Here is a 20,478-nt window from a genome sequence, read left to right as displayed (position 1 = left end):
ATAATAGAATATATTCTAAAATATGTAAAATAGGCCAAATATTCTCTAATGTCCAAAATATGGTTTAATATGCAAAATATATTTTTCCTACGAACTCTGTGATGGATAAATCATCCACATTTTTCATCCTCGTGAAGTTGCATAAAGCCAATAAAAATATATAAAAATCTAAATATTCGCCCTCTAGACATAAAATACACCCTGTATATTTAATGTACAACTATAATAGTATTTATCATACTTAGGTAGTTCGTAGGTATGTAACCACAATTTATTTTTATAAAAATACAAAAAATATCTAATTGAAGAAAATCTATCTGCAGACAGAAAGAGGTGAGTAGGTACGATATACTTCAATGTGGTCCTTAGTTGTAGAAGATAAAAAAAAATATTATTGTTTTTATTGCGGGACCCTCTATTTTTTTCATTATCATATAAAAGTTATATGCAAGAAATTTGGGCATAACTACTCATCCCTTTCCCGTGCCCCAAGAGGGTTGAATATAAGCCAAAGGGTGTTTAATGGTTTTTTATATTTTATTCGAAAAATATAAGATTTATCATGAAAATGTATTGAATTTAAATTGTAGAACAAATTATGTTCTCTAAAAAATGTATTTACAAAATTTTTCGTAAAACTTATATTTCCCCCCTCAAAAATTAATTTTTTTTTGTTTTTTTGACAAAACTGAATTTTTTTACAGTTATTTCAATATATATTAATACGACTTATGTAATTACAAACCAAATAATTTAAAGTGTATTTCTAAGTAGATTTATCTTCTAATTGTGTACTCAAACCTTGTCTTGTACATTTTTTATACGTTTATCTGTATTTTTGAATAACTTAAAATTATAAAAGAGCTAGTGAATGCTGGTGTTTCAAGATATACCTAGTATTGTACCTAATTTATTGATAATATAATAATATTAATAATAGTATAATATAGTATATAATAATATTTTATGATGACCTAAAACGATGCATGTAGGTACTCGAATGTATTTAACTTTAAATTTTGTTAAATTTTTCTTTTAAATTAAGATAAAAGGAGCCTTTTCTAGTCTTTCGTCTCTTTCGTTTTTCTTGTTCCCTTTTTTTGAGAAATTTGTTTGTTTAGTTGGTGAAACTACTGAGTGCCCTCCCCCATCTGTTATTCTTGATATGTAAATACTATATCTAAATTACTTATTGTACTAAATTTTTGTATAGATTGTAATTATATTTTAAATAAAAAAAAAAAAAAAGTTGGTGACACAACTTCATGCTTAGTATTGAGCATTGTGGAAGCTGCTTCACCTAAATGTATTAGCTCTAAATCCAGGGTCATTTCATTGAGTCTTCTTTCCAATGTCTTCACTTTTTCTTCTAGCTGTTCAACTGTGTTCTGAAAAATTAATGTAAATACTTACTTAATGTCCGATATCAAATAAAATGAAGTTCAAAAACATCAGAAAAATATAAAGTTTCAACGACTACGAGAAAGAGATACGCCTTTTAGTATCTTTATATCCTAGCCACGCTATGTTACGTCAGAAAAATAAATTGATTTTTGAGAATAAAAGAAAAATATAAATTTTCGATTGAAAAAAAACAACATTAGTGTGAGAAAGAAATACGTCTCTTATTAGTATCATTATCCTATCGTATTGGTGAAAAATATGCTTATTAACAATTTACTTACAACTAGTGGCGATTCTGTTGAATTATTGTCAATCTGTAAAGAATGTAAAGAAATCATATAGATTAAAACGTGTAAAATAGGGTTTACCATCAGCTAGGAGGTACCTATATAATTTGTCGTTACGAAAAATAAGTCTTGCGCTATTCACTACAAAATGCCTTACAAATGAAAATTAACGCAACAACTATGTAAGTATGCACTATAGAAAAATATGTAGGTTTCACGGTGGCTTCGAGTCTAAGAGTGTTGTTTTCAATTAGTATTAATATTGAAATTATATATACCTAGTATTGTACCTAATTTATTGATAATATAATAAAATATTTGACAAGGTTGTCTAATTTTTATGATGACCTAAAAAGATGCATGTACTCGAATGTATTTAACTTTAAATGCATTTTAGAATAAGCCAGCAGTCAATATTATTATAAACTGGTTGGCTGAAATTTTTGTTTAGTGGTAGCTGATATAAAATATAAACAGTCTCGTGAGTCATATCAAATATAAAGGTTTATACACGGCCGTTTATGACTGTTACTTAAGTTAAAATTAAAATCGTAGTACGTATGACATATGGCTAAATTTTAACTATTTATGAAATTGAGTTAGATGACGACTGACGACACTTTCAAGAAACCCTCGTTTTTATTTATCATCTTTTTAATATTTTATTTAGCATAATATACATATTTTATAACCCATAGTGTTTGATAGGTATATTATCATTGTCCTATAAATTAATTAATGTATTACATTCCTGACTTATAAGTATAGCTAAACACTAAAACTAAAAAACAATATAACATATAATTATTATGTTTTTAGTGTATTTAAAATTGTTGACTTACAAAATAATTTAACGTATCCTAACCATATTTGGTTAATAATTAATGCTTATCACTGGTTAATGGGTAGGCATTTAATAAATATTATACTGAATGGTTAGGTATTTTAAGTGAAATAAACAATTTACAAATAGGTACAATAAAATATTTTTAATTAGTTAAGAGGATTTTAAAAGTAGAATGTGTAGGTACCTATAGGTATAGCTTGTATACAAAACTATAATCTATATATTTATTTTGTAATGTTTAATTCTCAACTTATTACCTGCTCGATATATTGTTTTGTTCTCTATACTCTATACAGTTATTGTGACCAATCAAAATCTATCTCATTGTAAATTATTTTTGTTTAATATGTAATTGGGCTGTTTAACCCGCTTAGTTAAAAATAAAGAAATAAATATATATTTTATTTAAAAAAAATTTAAAGAATAGATTTGAGTAATTAACATATTAATGTTCTCAGAATTTATCCATATTTACATTCATGTTCTAGAAGATTGCGTGTATTATCGTTTACATATTTTAATATTTCAGAATATTTTCTAATAATTGTAGGTACATAATGTATATATTTTTTACTCTTCATTTTATTACCTAATGGAATAAGTATGCAAAAAATTAATAATCATACCTAATCAAACACATAATAACACACATTAATACATTTTAAAGCTTTTATTATTTGTATGTAATTATGAGTAAGTGCTTGACAAGAATCCGAGTAGTCCTAGCTGCCATCTAGTTTGACTAAGGGATTTCAGTACAAGTAATCGGCCTTTCACATTTTTATCTAAAGTATTGGTCAAAATGTCCCATCTACTCATAGATCCGCTAAAAAAATTAAATATACATTGTAGAAATCTAAAAAAACTGACTGCTTCTATACAACAATCAACACTATGAACACCTACATGATTCAGGGAGTGAGCCGTGCAGGGTATATAAACAGCCAAATCACATTTATTTTTTACATGAGCTTGTAATCCTTTATATTTCCCACTCGTGTTGGAGATATTGTCATACGACTGCCCGCGACAATTTACTTTATTAAGTTCAGCTTTTTCAAGAAATTCTCCTAAAAGAACGAATATTGATTCACCTGTATGACTTTTGATAGGACTTAATTGAACTAATGTTTCTTGAACACTTGTCGATGTGCAGTACTGAATCACAATGGCCATCTGATCTACTTTAGATAGTCTGGAGTGAAATCCATGATAACAAAAAAATGTTTTGATTCTTTTATTTGGGCTAATATAAGATTAATAACATTATTTTGTAATAAAATTATTATTTCATTGTAAATGGTCTTAGAAAGACACGAAGGATGTCCGTTTCCTTTATTACCGTGCCTTTCGATGTGTGAAAAATGGATCGAATTCAGAAATAAATTCCAATATACCAATTGCCATTGTTAGTAACACCAAATACTTCATTATCACCTCTTAATGGTAAACCTCTAGATGTCAGAAATTTAATTACAGAATATCATTCCAGTATTTTGTCTCAGTTGATATTTGTTCAAACATTTCTTTAGTTATTGAATAATTAGAATTCGAACGTAATAACCATTTTTTAAATGCACTTCTATGATCAATATTGTTTTCATGTCCTGATAATTTCTCACATTTCTTCCATTTATCAAATTCTTTGCTAACAAAAGGACTATTGAAATTACTTGAAAATAATTTACTGTTTAATTACTGTTTAGACTTGACTAGAAAACTTTGTGAATTCATACACTTAATCTCTAAACACCAATTTTTAAATGGTACAGAGTATGTAGTAAACATTTTTCAAAGAATAGTTACAATATTTACATCTTTAGATGAACATTCGAAAGATTTTGCACCCAAAAGCAGTTCCATTAAAAGCTTTGAGATGAGTGGTATACTTGTAAAGAAATTGTCAAAATAAATAAAATAACATTTATTTTTATATCTATCGGTTAGCAAAAGAACCACATTTTCTCCCAAACCATGTTCAGCATTACCATCTGATTTTTTCCCTGTGTTCACGGCAAAGTTTAACAGAAATCGACTTTGAGAAGTTATTATTATTATCTTAAATCGTGACTGCAGCTAATGAGTAATGATAAAATAAATAATAAGTGATAACAATGTATTATGATAACATGCGACGGACCACGGTTAAAGATATACCTAGGGCATACCTAAGTTCACAGATATATATAATAAACTAGATTGCTAACTATTGATAATACGTGAAGCGAAGTTCCGCCATTTTACCTGAGGCCAGAAGTACTATCAATTACTATCACAGTATTAAATAACGAATTATGACCACCTGTTCACTGTTGTCCTGTCAAGATGATCGGTTTTTTTTATGTATATGTAAAACTAAAAATATCTAAAAGTTTAATAAATAATAATTATAACTTGTGAAGTAAAAAATTATTTTTCTAATATTGAAAAAAAAACATTTGTTATCAATATAAATAATAACTGATATGGTGTTCTGGCCTCGATTAAAATGGCGGATTGTTGGCTTCAATTAAATACACAGGCTGTATGGGCCAGTTAGCAATCTAGTTTTTATTATATATATCTATGCCCAAGGTATATCTTTAGCCATGCGACGGACTGAATTATTTTAGTGTTACCAACTGTGTAGTACGAATAATGCCCCATGCTTCCCTAGCTTAGTAGTACTGAAGTAGACGGTAGACCCGGGAGAGTTTACATGGTCCTGCCAGGTAGTACTGAACTTAGAACTAGACCCGGGAGAGTTTACATGTTCCCGTCAGGTAGTATTGGACTAAACCCGGGAGGGTTTACAATCGCCCCAAAAAACTGTTTCAAACCAATTCTCAACTGTACTAGAATCGAACCATCCACTTTTAGTCCTGTTATACCTTGTATGAGGTGGACCACCCTCTGTCCACGTGGTCCATAATGATTCCGCCTTATACATCACATAAATTGGAATCACACGTCCCTCCGCATTCCCGCAAAACATCAAAGAAATAGCACTCTTGCTGGAGTTGCATATTTGTTCAACGTACTTTTATCCTCTTTTGCTGATTACTAGACCGCGGATTATATGCAGTGAAAATACTCTATTATATGCATGCAAATATGCAGCATAAAATACAGAAATATGCATAGACTATGTTAAAATATGCACTAAGAATTAAATTTAAAAACAATATGAAAAAATTATGGTGATGAAATTTATTAACAAAAAAATTATTATATTATATTTATGTAAATTTATTTAGAACTGTAGTTCTCGTAGCAGTATATTACTAAATGTTGCTCCAAGTGGTCCATTGTAAAACTATGGCGCTTGTCATCCAAAATAAGTTTAAATGCAGAAAATGACCGTTCAACATCACAGGACGTCACAGGACAGTATTTAAACTTAGAAGCCATGTTGCTCGTTATTGTATTGGGGAGTACAGTACTTGTGCCATTAATGTAAGCGTCGATCATACTTAGGGAATCATATCCGGGATTTTTGTTCAGTAATCGAGTAATCTTTGTTTTGATTTTTTCTGAAAATACGTCAGGCAGTTCAGATGCTGTTGTTAATAATCCCTCCATAACTTTTAATGAATTGTGTAGTAACAAGTTTCTTGCTTCTAGACTTGTAATTAGTTCTGGTATTTTAGAAAAATGTGTAAAAATCAGATTTAAATCATGTTGTATTGACGAGGTTTCAAATGCTTCCTTGGCATCACGGATTGATAAGGCGTCAGAACTTTTAAATTGGTTAATTATCCCTTTTATTTCCATGAAATGTTCACTGTAGAAGCAAGCACTTTTAATCCAAGTGCCCCATCGCGTAATGACAGGTTCTGGTGGAAATGGTAAAGTCGGCAATTGTTCCCTGTACGTTTGTATTCGCGATGGTGCTTTCATGAATACTTTTTTCACGGCAGAAATAAGTTTGTTCACACTCAAAAACTCATTTCGAATTTCTTCAGCAAAGCGGTGAATAGCATGAGCAAAGCAAGTTACGTGGATCAAGTTCGGATAGAAAATTTTGAGGGCTACTCCAGCTTTAGTCATGTATGGAGCTGCATCAGAAATAAAAATGCAAACTCTCTCAGCAATAGAAGTATCGACAAAAAATGCGGTGATACTGTCGTTTATAAATCGAGCTATAGTTGAATGGTTGACTTTTTCAAGTGCTTTAGAAGCAATGAGATATGCTGGAGAAGGTTCTAGGGATAATTTTCCAATAAATAAATTCGCGATATAACGCCCACACGAATCTGTAGTCTCATCTGCCGAAATCCAAATTAGGTTTTTTCCAATTTCATTCCTAATTTTTTCCAAGATATTTCTATAAACGTCTATAATGTAATTTTTCCTTAAAGTAGATTCGTCGGGTATGTTTTGATTCGTGCAATATTTTTTCAGAAAACTACGGAATTTCGGATTACTTAGTTTTTTCAAAGGAATGTTACTCGCTATTAATGCCTCGCATAAATCATTGTTGAAATTATCCTTGCGTGTTATACTGTTAGTACGAGGCTGTGATATAAGCGCCTGGCTACCAGAAGTATGGGTTGTCTTACTTTTTTTTTCAGAGGCTGCTATATGAGTTGCTGTTCGTATATGCTGGACAATTTGAAACTTCTTTGAACACGGCACTTTTTTCTCACATATCTGACAGTACACAACCATTCCGTCAGTAGTAAACGTCCCTGGATATTCATTTATCCAAACATGAATACGCGTATTTTTAATAGGAGGCATCTTATAAAATAAATGTATATCTTAACGTGTACGATTTGGTGATTCACGAGAGACTGAAATGTGACCATAAAAATAAATACGAATTGATTTTGTTCGAGGCACGTGCAAACGATTAAATGATATCTTATCGAGTTTTCGATAAGATATATAAATAACGACAGCAGTAGAAACTACTCCGGTCAATTAGTTCGGTCGGTATGTATTAGATGTCTATATAGTATGCGTTTTAACACATTTAATCAGTGTGTTTTTTGTTTAAAAATACGATTATATGCAATTTACATCGTGATCAATGAAATATGCATACTTGGTAAAAAAATACGATTATATGCAAATGCATATGCAGATATGCAAATGCATATAATCCGCGGTCTACTGATTACTTTTTTATTGCCGGGGTCATCCGTTAAGTTGGTCTCATCATAGTTGTAAATTCTTGAGGGCGGAATACCTGAGAAGGTTCTCTCAAGGCGGTCCATGTATTCGTGAATATCGTCGGCAGTAATATTAGCACTAACTTTAACAGATAAATTTCGGTGTCTTTTTAAAAACCCGTTAACCCAGTCAGTCCCTGGAATATTATTTTTGAATGTGGATATTCGGACACCTCTACTAATATAAATTACAATTTTCATATAGTTAATTAAACATCCCATAGATGTTGTCAATCATTTTGATAAAAAATAGATTAATTTTTTTTAAATTCTGCGGCTTTAAATAATGTCTATACGGAGTAGCCGTTGAGGTATTATATTAATTCTTTTACGTGTTAAATAATTATACTTCCTGATTTTTATAGTAATTTTAACAATTAGTAATAGTAAACTATTTTAACTATATTGTTTTAGTTAATTCAAACATTATACATTTAAATGACTATAAAATATAGTCAACATTACTAGAGACAGAAGTCAGGCGATGATATAGAGTGAGCGATAAAAGAAACAATGTAGTAAAATACAGTGTGTCTACTGCTAAATAAAAAATTGTGTTACAATAAAATCTCGTTGAACGTTATACTTGGTTGATAACATGATAAACTGTGTACTTATTACCACGGATATAGATACTATGGTTGCACAACGAGAAATAATATAACGGAACCAAATGTTCTTATCAAGTTACGTATATAAGTTACGTAGTATCCATACAAAAAAAGTCGCGTCATATTATCGCTCCACAGTGGCTAGGTAACCAAGTTTGGTTACCGTAACCTAGTAAATAGTAATGGTTGTAGAGAGCGCTAGTAAAACGTGGCTTTTTGTCAGACTTGATAAGAACATTCGGCGCCGCTCAGCACTATGATCTAATATGGGCCTTCGTGAAATCATAGTATCTATATCCGTGCTTATTACAAAGATTTAAGATAGTACTACTTTAAATCGTGCTGATAACTGATGTACAGAAAATGTAAAGAAAATAGTGTAGTATTTCAGTACGGTAGAATTCGCTGTCCGTAGTTTATAGGTTGATGCTCAAGACTCAAACACGACCACAGATGGCTTTAGAGGCTCAAACTCGACTTCCTCGCTTTCGAAAAGAGATCGGCAAAGTAGTCACTTAGTGAATCACCTGATTATCCTTCTCACTTTCTCAAACAATGAGTTTTTACTAATTATAGACGTGAATACGTGATACCAACAGGCACGACCAATATAATTTGAATGACTAAACCTACGAGATTAATACATACACTCACAATGACTAAGGGAGGGGGGCTTAACTATAAATCACTTTATATTATTTAATTGGCTCAGGTACCTAGGTACTTTAAAAAAATACAATTGATTGATTTTAAATTAAACAAAAAATATTGTTTGGCCTAATTATAATTTAGTATATTTTACAAGTATCCAAAGTAAATACCAACAAAATAAATATTTATAATATAATTTATTACATTTAATATATTATATATATTTATTATTATTACTATAAAATTATTAAATATTCAATCTATGTAGAATATATTATAGGTATTACTTGTTTTAATAGCTTTAATAAAAATAATCCAAATGTGGCTAATTAACCTTTTTACTAAAACAAAAGACAATGGACGTGAGGAAAGTATTAACAAAGATAAGATTAACGAGGAATCGATCAATATTTCATTAAAACATGTAGAAGAACAAGTAATTAATGATTTGAAAAATAGAGTTGAAAAAGTAAAAAAGATACACACAAAATTAAAAGAATTACAAAATAAACAAGACTTACATTTAAACAATAACACCACAAATACCCTAAGTGACAAAGACGAACAATGCGCGTCTACGAATAAAAATGAAAATAATTATAAAATAGAGGATATCCTGAGGATTATACCAGTTATAGAAAATAATCTACAATCCCTTACAGAGAAAGTAAATATAAATCGATTTGATGTTAAAATATTTTTATGATTTTTTAATTATTGTAGGTATCTTGTTTATTTAGCTTATTTGATGCGAAGCAGCTCAATGCCAAAACAGTAACTGCTTCAAACTCTTTAAATAAAATGAACGGTGTGGTGGATAAAACAATACAAACAAACAAAGATACTTCACCTGGTTTAGTTACTAAAAAAAATAAAAAAATGCGTAAAAACAAACGAAGTTTTATCACAAAAAAAAAATATTCTTATCAAAAAGTTAAAATTCGAAGAATTTCTACTAAAATAATTAATAAAGTTGATCAAAAAGATCAAGTTATGAATGAAGAAAATGTACCCAGTCACGGTGTTAAGTTAATTGACCAGTTGACCAATTTAGATGGGCAATTAGAATCCTTTTTTACAAAAATACAATCAGTTTTGACTCAATGTAAAATTGACCAAGTAAAAGAAAAATCGGAAATTATGATTAATCTGTCCAAACTGGACGATAAAATTAACATAAACTATACGAAAGTTAATAAATTAATGTCCAATATCGAACAGTTAATTAAACTAAACGATACTGTCAATCACGTAATTTTGAAAAAAAAATCAAATCTTGAAATAAAAAATGAACATAAACTGAAAAAAAGTATAGACGATGCTAAAAAATGTATTGATTATTTAATAAAGCCAAATCCTATTGATATACTACAAACTCAACAGTCTGTTACTATTGATACTCCAATCTCAAACACTAATATTAATGGCACGTGTACCTCAAATCGGTGTGTTTGCAAATTAATAGACAATACTAATATTTCTAGTGCACAGATTATAAATTCACATGATGCTAAAAAACAAATGAAGTATGGAGATATCATTTTATGCGAGTTTTTAAAAGTAAAACTAACTTTGGAAAGGAAAAAAAGAGACAAGCATCAACAAATAGCACAGGTTAATCAGTTTTCAAATCAAATCGACGCCAAAACCAACAGCCTTACATCATTATGTTCAAAACAATCGAATCTTTTTTCAAATATTTGTGATGGAAATCAAATAGACATCCAAAAATCTAGTCAGTTATTAGTATGTTCAAAAAAATCAAACCTTCTAAAAAATAATGATAGAAGACAGGAAAACTCAAAAAATAACCATTTAACCGTATGTCCCAAGAAATCTGTACATCATTTTTTTAAATTTGGTATAGAAAATCACACTACATCAAACCAACAGAATACAAAGAAATCAGTTCGTGAAAAAAACAAAATTTGTGATTTTCTTTCGTCTCAGCCGATTCCAGAATGGATAAGACTCGATGAGAATCTCGTTAAATCGGATAATGTATGCTGCAAGGCTGCTGCTAAATCTTCACCATCAAATTGCACTTTAAATGTTAGTAAGTCTTTTAATATTGAACGAATAGTAAACGACAGCCATGACAAAAATGATATAGTTTACGAAATTACACAGAAACCCGATGTTCCAAAATAAAATAAAAACTACTGTACTTTCAAAGAACGTAATTTAGCACAATTTACCTAATAGTCTAAACTAAACAATGAACCTTGGAATATGAAATAAACTTAATAAATTTACAGACACTAAAAAAAAATTATTAAGAATTATTTACTATAGTATAAATCAGCGGTTCCTAACCTTTTTATTTATGCGGACCACCATTTACGTAAAAAAAAACTTTGAGGCCACCTACAAAAATACTGGTATAAAATATAAGGGTATAAATATACAGGGAGACTATGGCAATGGAAAACCAGTAGTCAAACATCTCGACAGTTCCACAAAACAAATAAAGCAGATCTTATATAAAAAACAAAACATAAAATTTCATCTGCTATTGGACAAATTTGTATTAAAGTGTAATCCAAATAATGGTAAGAAGAGTGATTATATATTTCACTTTTATATCATAATATTTATAAAATCTATACTTAGATGACAAATTATCAAGTACATGATTTATAAAAAATCTTATGAATAAGATATTTTATAATATTAAAACAAATTGACTTAAGAATAATAAGTGACTACTATAGATGGTGAAGGTTTGGATCACACTACGCTTGTAGGAAACGATTTTAATGATTTAACTCTCCTAATCTTAGGATCAATCTCCTAATGCCTTACGCAGTGTCCAACGTACGGGCCAACGACATCCCGCACTCGGATTCCGACGATATAACATGAGCCAGTATTCAACAGTCTTCGAAAACTATAATAAATAACATTAAAACAATGAAATTTTAAAATAAAAAATATTTACGTGTTTTAATGTTAGCGTTGACTTTGTTTATTCTTACGTTAAAAAAATACTTCTGCCAATTTCCATGATAATTTTCCAACACTCTGAACACGCTGATACGTGAGGGGACATTGTCGTCCCTTAGTGACTTTATCCGTCTTACAGGAAATAGACAGCCCGAACGTATGGAGTCTAAATACCGTGCCTCACCAAAGGCCCAGATACCGCAAAATTAGCTCACGATTGTAGATCTCAGCTAAATTCTAAAAGACAACTTTTCAGTAAAATACACTACTACAGAGAAAAACAAAAGACAATCATTAAAACCATCCCCTGACCTAACCTAACTTAATAAACAACCCAAAACATTTTCTAATAAAGCATCCTTTCAACATTCACCTATCACACAACCACTAAAAAACTTACTTGACCCTTAATATACAACCATAAAATCAAAACATATTTAGAACATTTTCAATTTTCATTTATAGAAAATAATAAAATAAAAACATTTGGTGAAAATGTCAAGTACCTACTGTTGTTAGTTTTTGAATTACAATAAAATAAGATTATATATCTTTTTATAATTATAATTAAAATTATATTATTCCTTTGAGATTTTGTTAATTTACCAGTGATATCTAATAACTATTTAAACGCTCATAAAAAAATATTGTAGATTTACCTCGAGATTTACGCTCACTTTTTTTTTAATTTCCAATAACAAAAACATATGATAAGCCTTTTATTTGTATTTGATTTTTAATACCAAGCAAAAATATAACAAAAATAATCAAAAACAACACATTAGTCAGGCATTGTGTTCTACAGTACTAAAGTTCATATATAACTTACTAAGAAATATTTGTGTTGATTTTTGTTTTTACTATGAAAACAATAATTTTTATATATTGGTTTTCCTAGGTATTTAAGAGATAACTAATATATGAAAATATGAAATATTGTAACGAATGCAGTTTATTTCCTAAACGATTTTTGTGATATTAGTTTAATATTATCAATTATGATTATTTAACGTTTATAGACTTATAGTTTTTTAGCAATTTTGGTGTTACTGGAACAGAATTTTAGAATTTGTACATATCCAAACCATAATCTAAAGTGTCTTGTTTCTTATCCATATTTTAATTGTGTGTTAGAATTTTTAGCACAATTTGCATTTAATTATATATTTATGTTTATATAGTTACGTATCTTCTAGATTTTATTTCTTATAAAAATATGGGCTGACCAAATATTTCATAAATTATGTGTTTGCAATCGACGATTTGATAATTTTGTTTAAATTACAGAAATTATCCTGGTACCCAAATAAAAAATTGAAAGAAAAAAAATTACAGATCTTGATCGAGCAATTATTTTTCAACTGTTCAACAATTAATTATTAATTATTTAGGTTGGTTGATATTTAGTTACTCTTCTTAAATATACCAAAATAATTTCACGGCTTTAGAAAAAATACTCTGAAATGTACACTTGATAAATGCACTCAGAAAATCAGCTGCAATTCAATAATGTAACTAGAAATGTGAACAGAAAACTATTTCTATCTTCATTGCGTTTTGAAAGGGATCTTCGCCCATAACCTAACCTATATGAGATTCGACCGTGAGAGTTGTATGTCGTATGTGTATAGTGTATTAACCTAGGTATATTAGATTCCATCAAATAATTAATAATATAATAACCGCGCGCTGTAACTGTTGGTATAATATAATATAGATACCTACCTAATATTGTTTTTTCTGATTTTTTTATTTTTTTTGTCTGTCTTCTTCGTGAATAGTTATAAACAAAGGATCATTCGGCATTATAATTTAAAACATGCATATAATTGCGTTATGTATTTAATACGGTATATAACAGAGAAAAAAAACCGAATTTTAATTGGGTGTGTACGGTTTTTTTTTACCGTCTGGAAATTTAAACACGGACGCGCGAACCGGTCACATTAATGGTCGACCAATTTGTTTTTTTGGAACGATCTAATAAAAAAAATTGGGAATACTGATTAATCGATACGATCGCCACGTAGGCCTCGTTGTCGTCCGGTGTACGACAGTGCTTAATACGTACTCATATAACCAAGAGCAGCCATATACATAATAGGTATATATATATATGTATCCGCTACACCTGTTGTCATTTCTATAATACTTTTACAGGTTATATACTTATGTGTACGCAAGATTTGGTAGATTCTTTGATCTCAGCATTTTATTTTTATTTATTTATTTATGATTATTTTTTTAGTCCACGTGTCCATAATATACACAGCAGTAGGTATTACAGACGTATACCGCTAAATGATGGGTATTATACTAATATTATCTCTCCCGGTATCTAAACTCCACGTGTAGGTACCTAGTATATTATGCGGTGACATTTAATACGAACAACTCACCGCCCAGTGGTTTACAATATATCATATGTATATATTATACGCTGTGGTTCATGATAATAATAATATTATGATGTATGGCGAAGTGACATATATTTCAGTGGAACAATGTTCCAAAAACTGTACATTTTCAAATAATATTATCACGTTATATACTCTCTACTAAAAGCTGAGAAATTTAAAATTTATTAATTATACTTACTAACAATAAGATAATTATTTTAAGGTTATTAATAGTTAAATAGTAGTCTTACTGTGGAATTTCTTTTTTATTGGTTTAATACGAACTAATACTTGCATCCGTTCAACATTTCGTTCCAGTTAAAATTTAATCAACTTTACAATATATCCAACATATTACACATTTATCTTTAAAAAAAACTTCTGAACTATAAAATTTTGTTTGCGGGTACTATACTTGCAACCAGTGGCGGCTCGTGGTTTGGACGACGGGACGATCGCACCCCCTACTAAAATTAATTAAATTAAGAAAATTTCTTAATTTTCCATTTTTAAAAAATATTGCAAATTTTTAAATAGTAAAATAGTTATAAATTACCTACTAGTTACATTTGTCTATTACATTAATTGTCGTGTGCGAACTGGTTATTTCTCTCAGATACCAGGAGCTTATGGGTACGCCGTACGAATTTACACACGAGCAGTGTTTGGAAGACCGGAAGCGTCGTCCAAACAATATTCGTATTACGCGTAGCGACGCGCGGCAATCGTGTGCGTGCGGGTACGTTTAAGCTGCGTTCTTATATACCGTTATTGGACGACCGGCAGCGTCGTACAAGCAATATTCAGAATTCGTATATAATACGAGCGTCTAGAGACAGCCCCCTCGGAGCAGTTTTTCTTATCACAAAACCATTATCACATAACCGATAATTATCACGGTCACAAAGTTTAATACGTTAACTACGTTATTATATTGATATAAAATAAATAAATAAATAAATATGTTAATATAAAATAGTTAATTGATATTACATTATAAGATTACATAATTTCAATAATATTGTATTGTTTCACTACAGTACTACACTCAGTATAAATTTCTAATACGTTGTTAAGATTGGTAAGTCATTCAAAAAACTAAAAAAAAAAGTTAAAAAGTTAAAATTAAAATTATTATAGTATAAAAATTAGTAGAAAATTAATTAAAAATATACGATTATTTCACCCATGGTATAAACTACGTCTTATTTTGTATAATTGTGGCCAGAATCAATATGAATGTAGGGAGTTTTGTCATTTCCTTTTAAATCGGCGATTATTTGATTTCTAATTGTTAATGTAGGTTTATTTAATCTTTGTTCTTCTGGTGCTTTTACTGTTTGTTTTTTGGTGGAATAAAATCTCAACTATTTTATTTATACATACCTACTAATATTGATTACAAGACATTGTCAATATTTTTGAAAATTGTATCTCTACCTTTTAATGAAGCAAAATTATGAGAAGTTATTTCTAACTGAGGATTATTTTTCTTAATTCCAGTAAAGTGCGTGACTTTTATATGTCGAGCTAAATTATATTTTGTTTTAATTGGATGCTGCAGTATGCACATTCAAAATACATAATTAAAAATATATCAAAGAACAATGTGTTAAAATATTTTAAAAATATAAAATCAAAAAAACAATTTACTATAATATTTAAGAAACAATATTCATACAAAAATGTGTTCATATAGAAAGTGTTATATTAATAAGTAAGAAAATTTCCACAGGAAATAAAAATTAATACAGATAACAGTTGAAAATGGTTTTACCTGTATTAAATAAATGCTGTGTGTATGTCAATATAGACAATACAGTACATTAGTATTTTAGGTAATAATAGAAAAATATACAAAAATGACTGAATATATATCTTTTATATAGATTATATGTAGATGGATATGTATAAAAATTAAAATTTGTTAATGAATGGTTTAACAAAAAATTATAATAATTATAATAATAAATTATTAGTTATGTATATTTTTCAAATGATTTGAATTTAATTTGGCGCTCACTGATACCGTATTAACCATATAAATGGTATTAAATTTTGTAACCGTGATAATGATCGGTTATGTGATAATGGTTTTGTGATAAGAGAAACTGCTCCGAGGGGGCTGTCTCTAGACGCTCCTGTATATAACTTATAACTTATAAGCGACGGCCGCAATCGTGTGCGTGTGGGTACGTTTATTGTTGCTGCGATGTTATATACGGGTTTGGACGACTGGCAGTGTTGTCCATACAGTAAAATATTAATATATAATACAATATTGGGTAATTTATTTTTAAAATTAACAGCGTTGTCGGTTGCTAATTGCTATTATTATTATTTTAATTTCCATTTTCTACTGCGACCTGCGACTATATAAAAAGTAAGATGCATGACAAAATAGATCTATTTCGTATATTTAAATAATTTGTTATACCTATGGTTAGGTTACCGCTATTATATTTAAAGTCGCACCCTAACCACCTGCACCCACGAGCCGCCACTGCTTGCAACTATGTCGTGCACACATTTTTATCACTTCAAAAGTACAGATTACTGTAGATTTCAGGTTTCTAACCGAATTTAATTTTCTTTGTTTTTCACACTCGTTCATAACAGTACGAAACAAACACTTATAAGTTTATTATGTTTTGCGTTCAAGAACAGAGTAAACAGCTGTAACAAAAATAGAATTTTTTTTAACTCGAAAAACATACAGTTGCTTAAAATATTCAGGCGCAAGTCCAAAATTTCCGTCTATGCATCAAGTATTAGAAGTTGCTAATAAAGATAATCCCGAATCTGTGGGAAATATTAGTGCTCGTTCGTTCGCAGCTGGACCATTGTTATCTGATAAATATCGTTCGTCATCTACAAATTTTTTTTTAATTTTTAGATTCTGAGCGAACGATGAATGTATTGATTTTACAACGACACCTATGTGTTTTTTTATAATATTATTATTTTATGCAGTTTTTCGACATTTTCACCCAAATGTTAGTATTTGTTTTCTATATATGATAACATATTCAAAAGATTTTACACATTTTAGAGCTATTTATAGCAGATCTTGCAAACGCTATGATTATTACGTGATATTTAACAAAAAATTGTTAAAATTTGTAAACGTAATTATAACGGAAAACAAGAAACAAAAATAATTATTGCCATACCAAAAAACCTGAGAATTTATTATATAGGTATTTCTTATCCGGGCCATTCTGTGCAAGGCCGCATTAGTTATTATTTTTTAATTTAATAGGTATTAGGGGTAATTTTATATATTATAATATATCAACTCTCTCAAAACAGACCAGAAATTATATAAAATACCTACCTATGTGTTGTATAGAATACCAATATTAAATATTAATAAAATAATAAATTATAATTTGGCATTTGCTGCTAACACTGCAAATTTTGTTGAAACAAATGAAGTAGAGAATTACTTACTGGATTATAAGAAAATGTTGGGTAAAATATCGTATACTATTTCAATTCTATATAACGATAAACACCAAATTTGTGTAACGTTTTAATTCTAAATAGCAATAAATGTAAAACTTGTATAACATAAAACGAATGTTTTTTTCAAATATTGCAAATGCTTCAATTTTTAATTTTTTTAATTTAAATGTTGATAGAAAAAAATGTAATACAAGGTTCATCATAGGCTATTATATAAGCTATTTTTTTATAAGCATTAAAAGTATAAATTTTGACAAAATTCATCAAAAATTACAAAAATTTGCAAATTATAATATTGTATGGTTAAAAATGTAGAAAATGTTCAATTTTATTATATATTACCCTGAAGCATCTTGTATGCTTACAGTGTACCCTTTCGATATTTGCAACAAGCACATATAAAGCATTCTTAGTGAGGCAAAGAACGCTTCTTCTTGGGGGCCACCTAAAAGTGCCATTATTAAGTTTTCAACTATATAATCCTGTCTTGATGAAATTTCACACAGCTGTTAAGGTCTTCATCAATGATAGTAGTATTGTTATATATTATATACATTATGTACCTACCTATTTATAATTAATTATTAATAATGTGGTAATTATAGAAACTAATTAGCGTTTAAAAAATATTGGTCAATCATTTTCATGTGGTTTTGAGTAATGGTCTGGGAGTTTTTATTCCGCAATTCAAATTTTATAGGTCAGCAGTCCCCACTAGGATTTTGAAAATGCCAAATATTGTTTTTGAAAATTACTGTCTGGCCACATGCATTTGTTAAAATATGCGCTTAATATTGACCGCGAAGTACTTTTTTCCCCGGGACCAGGGTGTAAATATTCCAAGTTCCTAGTACATTTTAAATGATAATAACTATATGTTATAAAAGTAAAAAAATATTAGTATCTGATATAAGTTTTTTATTTTATTTACTTGAGTGTAGAATGTTGGATTTTAGAATGTAAAATACAGTTTTAGTGCGAGCTGCACAAAATTTATTAAAGGGCTACATACGGCCCGCGGGCCGTGTAATGGGCTGTGTTAAGACTTATCTAGATAATTATTTAGTTATTTTTTATCTTATCTAGATAAATAATATAAAATATCTAAATAATTATCTAAGATAAAAAATTCATCCATCTAGATAAATTCATCTTTATACAACAAAATAAAATACACTTTTTATTGTCAATTAATTTTTTTTGATAATTAATACTTTAAATTTGAATTGTGGTCATCTCAGTAAAAAAATTGAATGTTCATAATAATATTATATATTAGGTACATATTATTTATTATTGATATTTTCGTTAGGGGCCCAGCTTAGTGCTCAAATATACCTAAATTTCATTGCTATCTTGTGTTGGTGACTCGTCAACAGTAAATTAGTGGAAAAATGATTATAATATATTAATTTATAAGTTATAAGTTATTTTTAGGAAGAGTAAGCTACTCAGTCAGAGCTATATACCGCGTATTTAATTGTGTTTTCCTAGTTCCGACGTGTATTGTACCGATATGGGTCAACTGTATCAACCAACTGCAATCATGCTTGAATTTTCAATTAGGTTTGGGTACGATTTTAAGTAATCGAAGCTATATAAATCTTTATATAATTATTATTTATCAGCAGTAAACTAATAACTAAAGAGTAAAAACATTATATTTGTAACAGTGTTTATCGTTTACCCGGAATTCTGCACATTTCAAATGGTGTTGTGCTGTAGATTTTTAAATAAATAATATTATAAATTAATTTTATAAATAGTATATTGATCTTTGTTGTATCGTTAATGTTATAAATATTATATTTATAAATTATTCATATTACCTGTCACCTGTGTATACATTATATTATCATTATGACATGATCATCACGTAAAATAAAATGTTCTCTTATTTATGCATAGTATATACTTATGCAATGTACATAGTATACATGATATTAGGTAGATGTACTTTACATAATAACAATAATTGTATATCTACTAAAAAAATTCAAATAGGTACATACTAAAACCGTTGTAAAGGTTCATAATAATTAAAGTTTACTATGACGAGTTGTTAAAAATAGTTTTTCCTTGATATTTATACTTAATTTTGAAAATGTTTTTTCTGTTATACCTTAGTTATTGATTAATAATAATGTTCACTGCTTAAATTAATTTAAACAATATATAGCCGGTGTTTATATAATATTGAAGTCCTAAGTAGTATCTAAGCTGCACTCTCAAAAGTTAGACTTTATAGTAGGTATTATAAAAAAAAACATCTTTTTTTGTATCTAGATAAAAATGTATTTATCTTTTATCTTTAGATAGATTTGAATTTAGTTATCTTTTATCTTTATATATATACATATCTTACTCGATTTAAAGTAAACTGTAGAATACTAAATTAAAGAAAATTACCGAGAATTTTACGAAAGGTAGATTTGAACATTTTTAATCTAAAAATCATATTTTAGTGAATCATAGAATTCATTTCTATATTATTATAAAAACCATATTGAGAAAATATCGTACCTATACCTACTATTACAATAATATGCATTTTATATTTTGTTCAAACTATGACATTAATTCTTGTGCACAACATAGATACAGAGCGGACCAACCCGTCCACAAATTATTATTGCTGTAGTTGTCGTTAATATTATTAATAATATTAACGATGTATATTTTGGAGAACATTTCATTTTAAGCGATCGT

At 28.8% G+C, this 20,478-nt stretch overlaps 1 protein-coding gene across 1 annotated transcript; it reads left to right on the top strand.

The window, feature by feature from the left end:
* The first annotated feature begins 9,275 nt into the window (after nucleotides 1-9,275).
* On the top strand, nucleotides 9,276-11,107 carry LOC132951899 (metacaspase-2-like). The gene is made up of 3 exons (XM_061023947.1): nucleotides 9,276-9,623; nucleotides 9,680-10,213; nucleotides 10,307-11,107. Exons 1-3 carry the CDS (start codon nucleotides 9,276-9,278, stop codon nucleotides 11,105-11,107), a joined length of 1,683 nt encoding a protein of 560 aa, XP_060879930.1.
* The last annotated feature ends 9,371 nt before the right edge of the window (nucleotides 11,108-20,478 follow it).

This window comes from Metopolophium dirhodum, chromosome 1 (genome assembly GCF_019925205.1).
Source record: "Metopolophium dirhodum isolate CAU chromosome 1, ASM1992520v1, whole genome shotgun sequence".
In the NCBI taxonomy this organism is placed as follows: Eukaryota; Metazoa; Arthropoda; class Insecta; order Hemiptera; family Aphididae; genus Metopolophium; species Metopolophium dirhodum.
The sequence above is the reverse complement of the archived record's forward strand: the minus strand, read 5'-3'. Positions and strand labels throughout refer to the sequence as shown.

Bases quoted from the DNA above. Each gene is read 5' to 3' on its own strand.
- LOC132951899 (XM_061023947.1), top strand. From the start codon at position 9,276: ATGTGGCTAATTAACCTTTTTACTAAAACAAAAGACAATGGACGTGAG. The intron at 9,624-9,679 runs GTAAATATAAAT...TAATTATTGTAG, and splicing joins TACAATCCCTTACAGAGAAA to GTATCTTGTTTATTTAGCTT. The intron at 10,214-10,306 runs TTGAAAAAAAAA...TATTTAATAAAG, and splicing joins ATACTGTCAATCACGTAATT to CCAAATCCTATTGATATACT.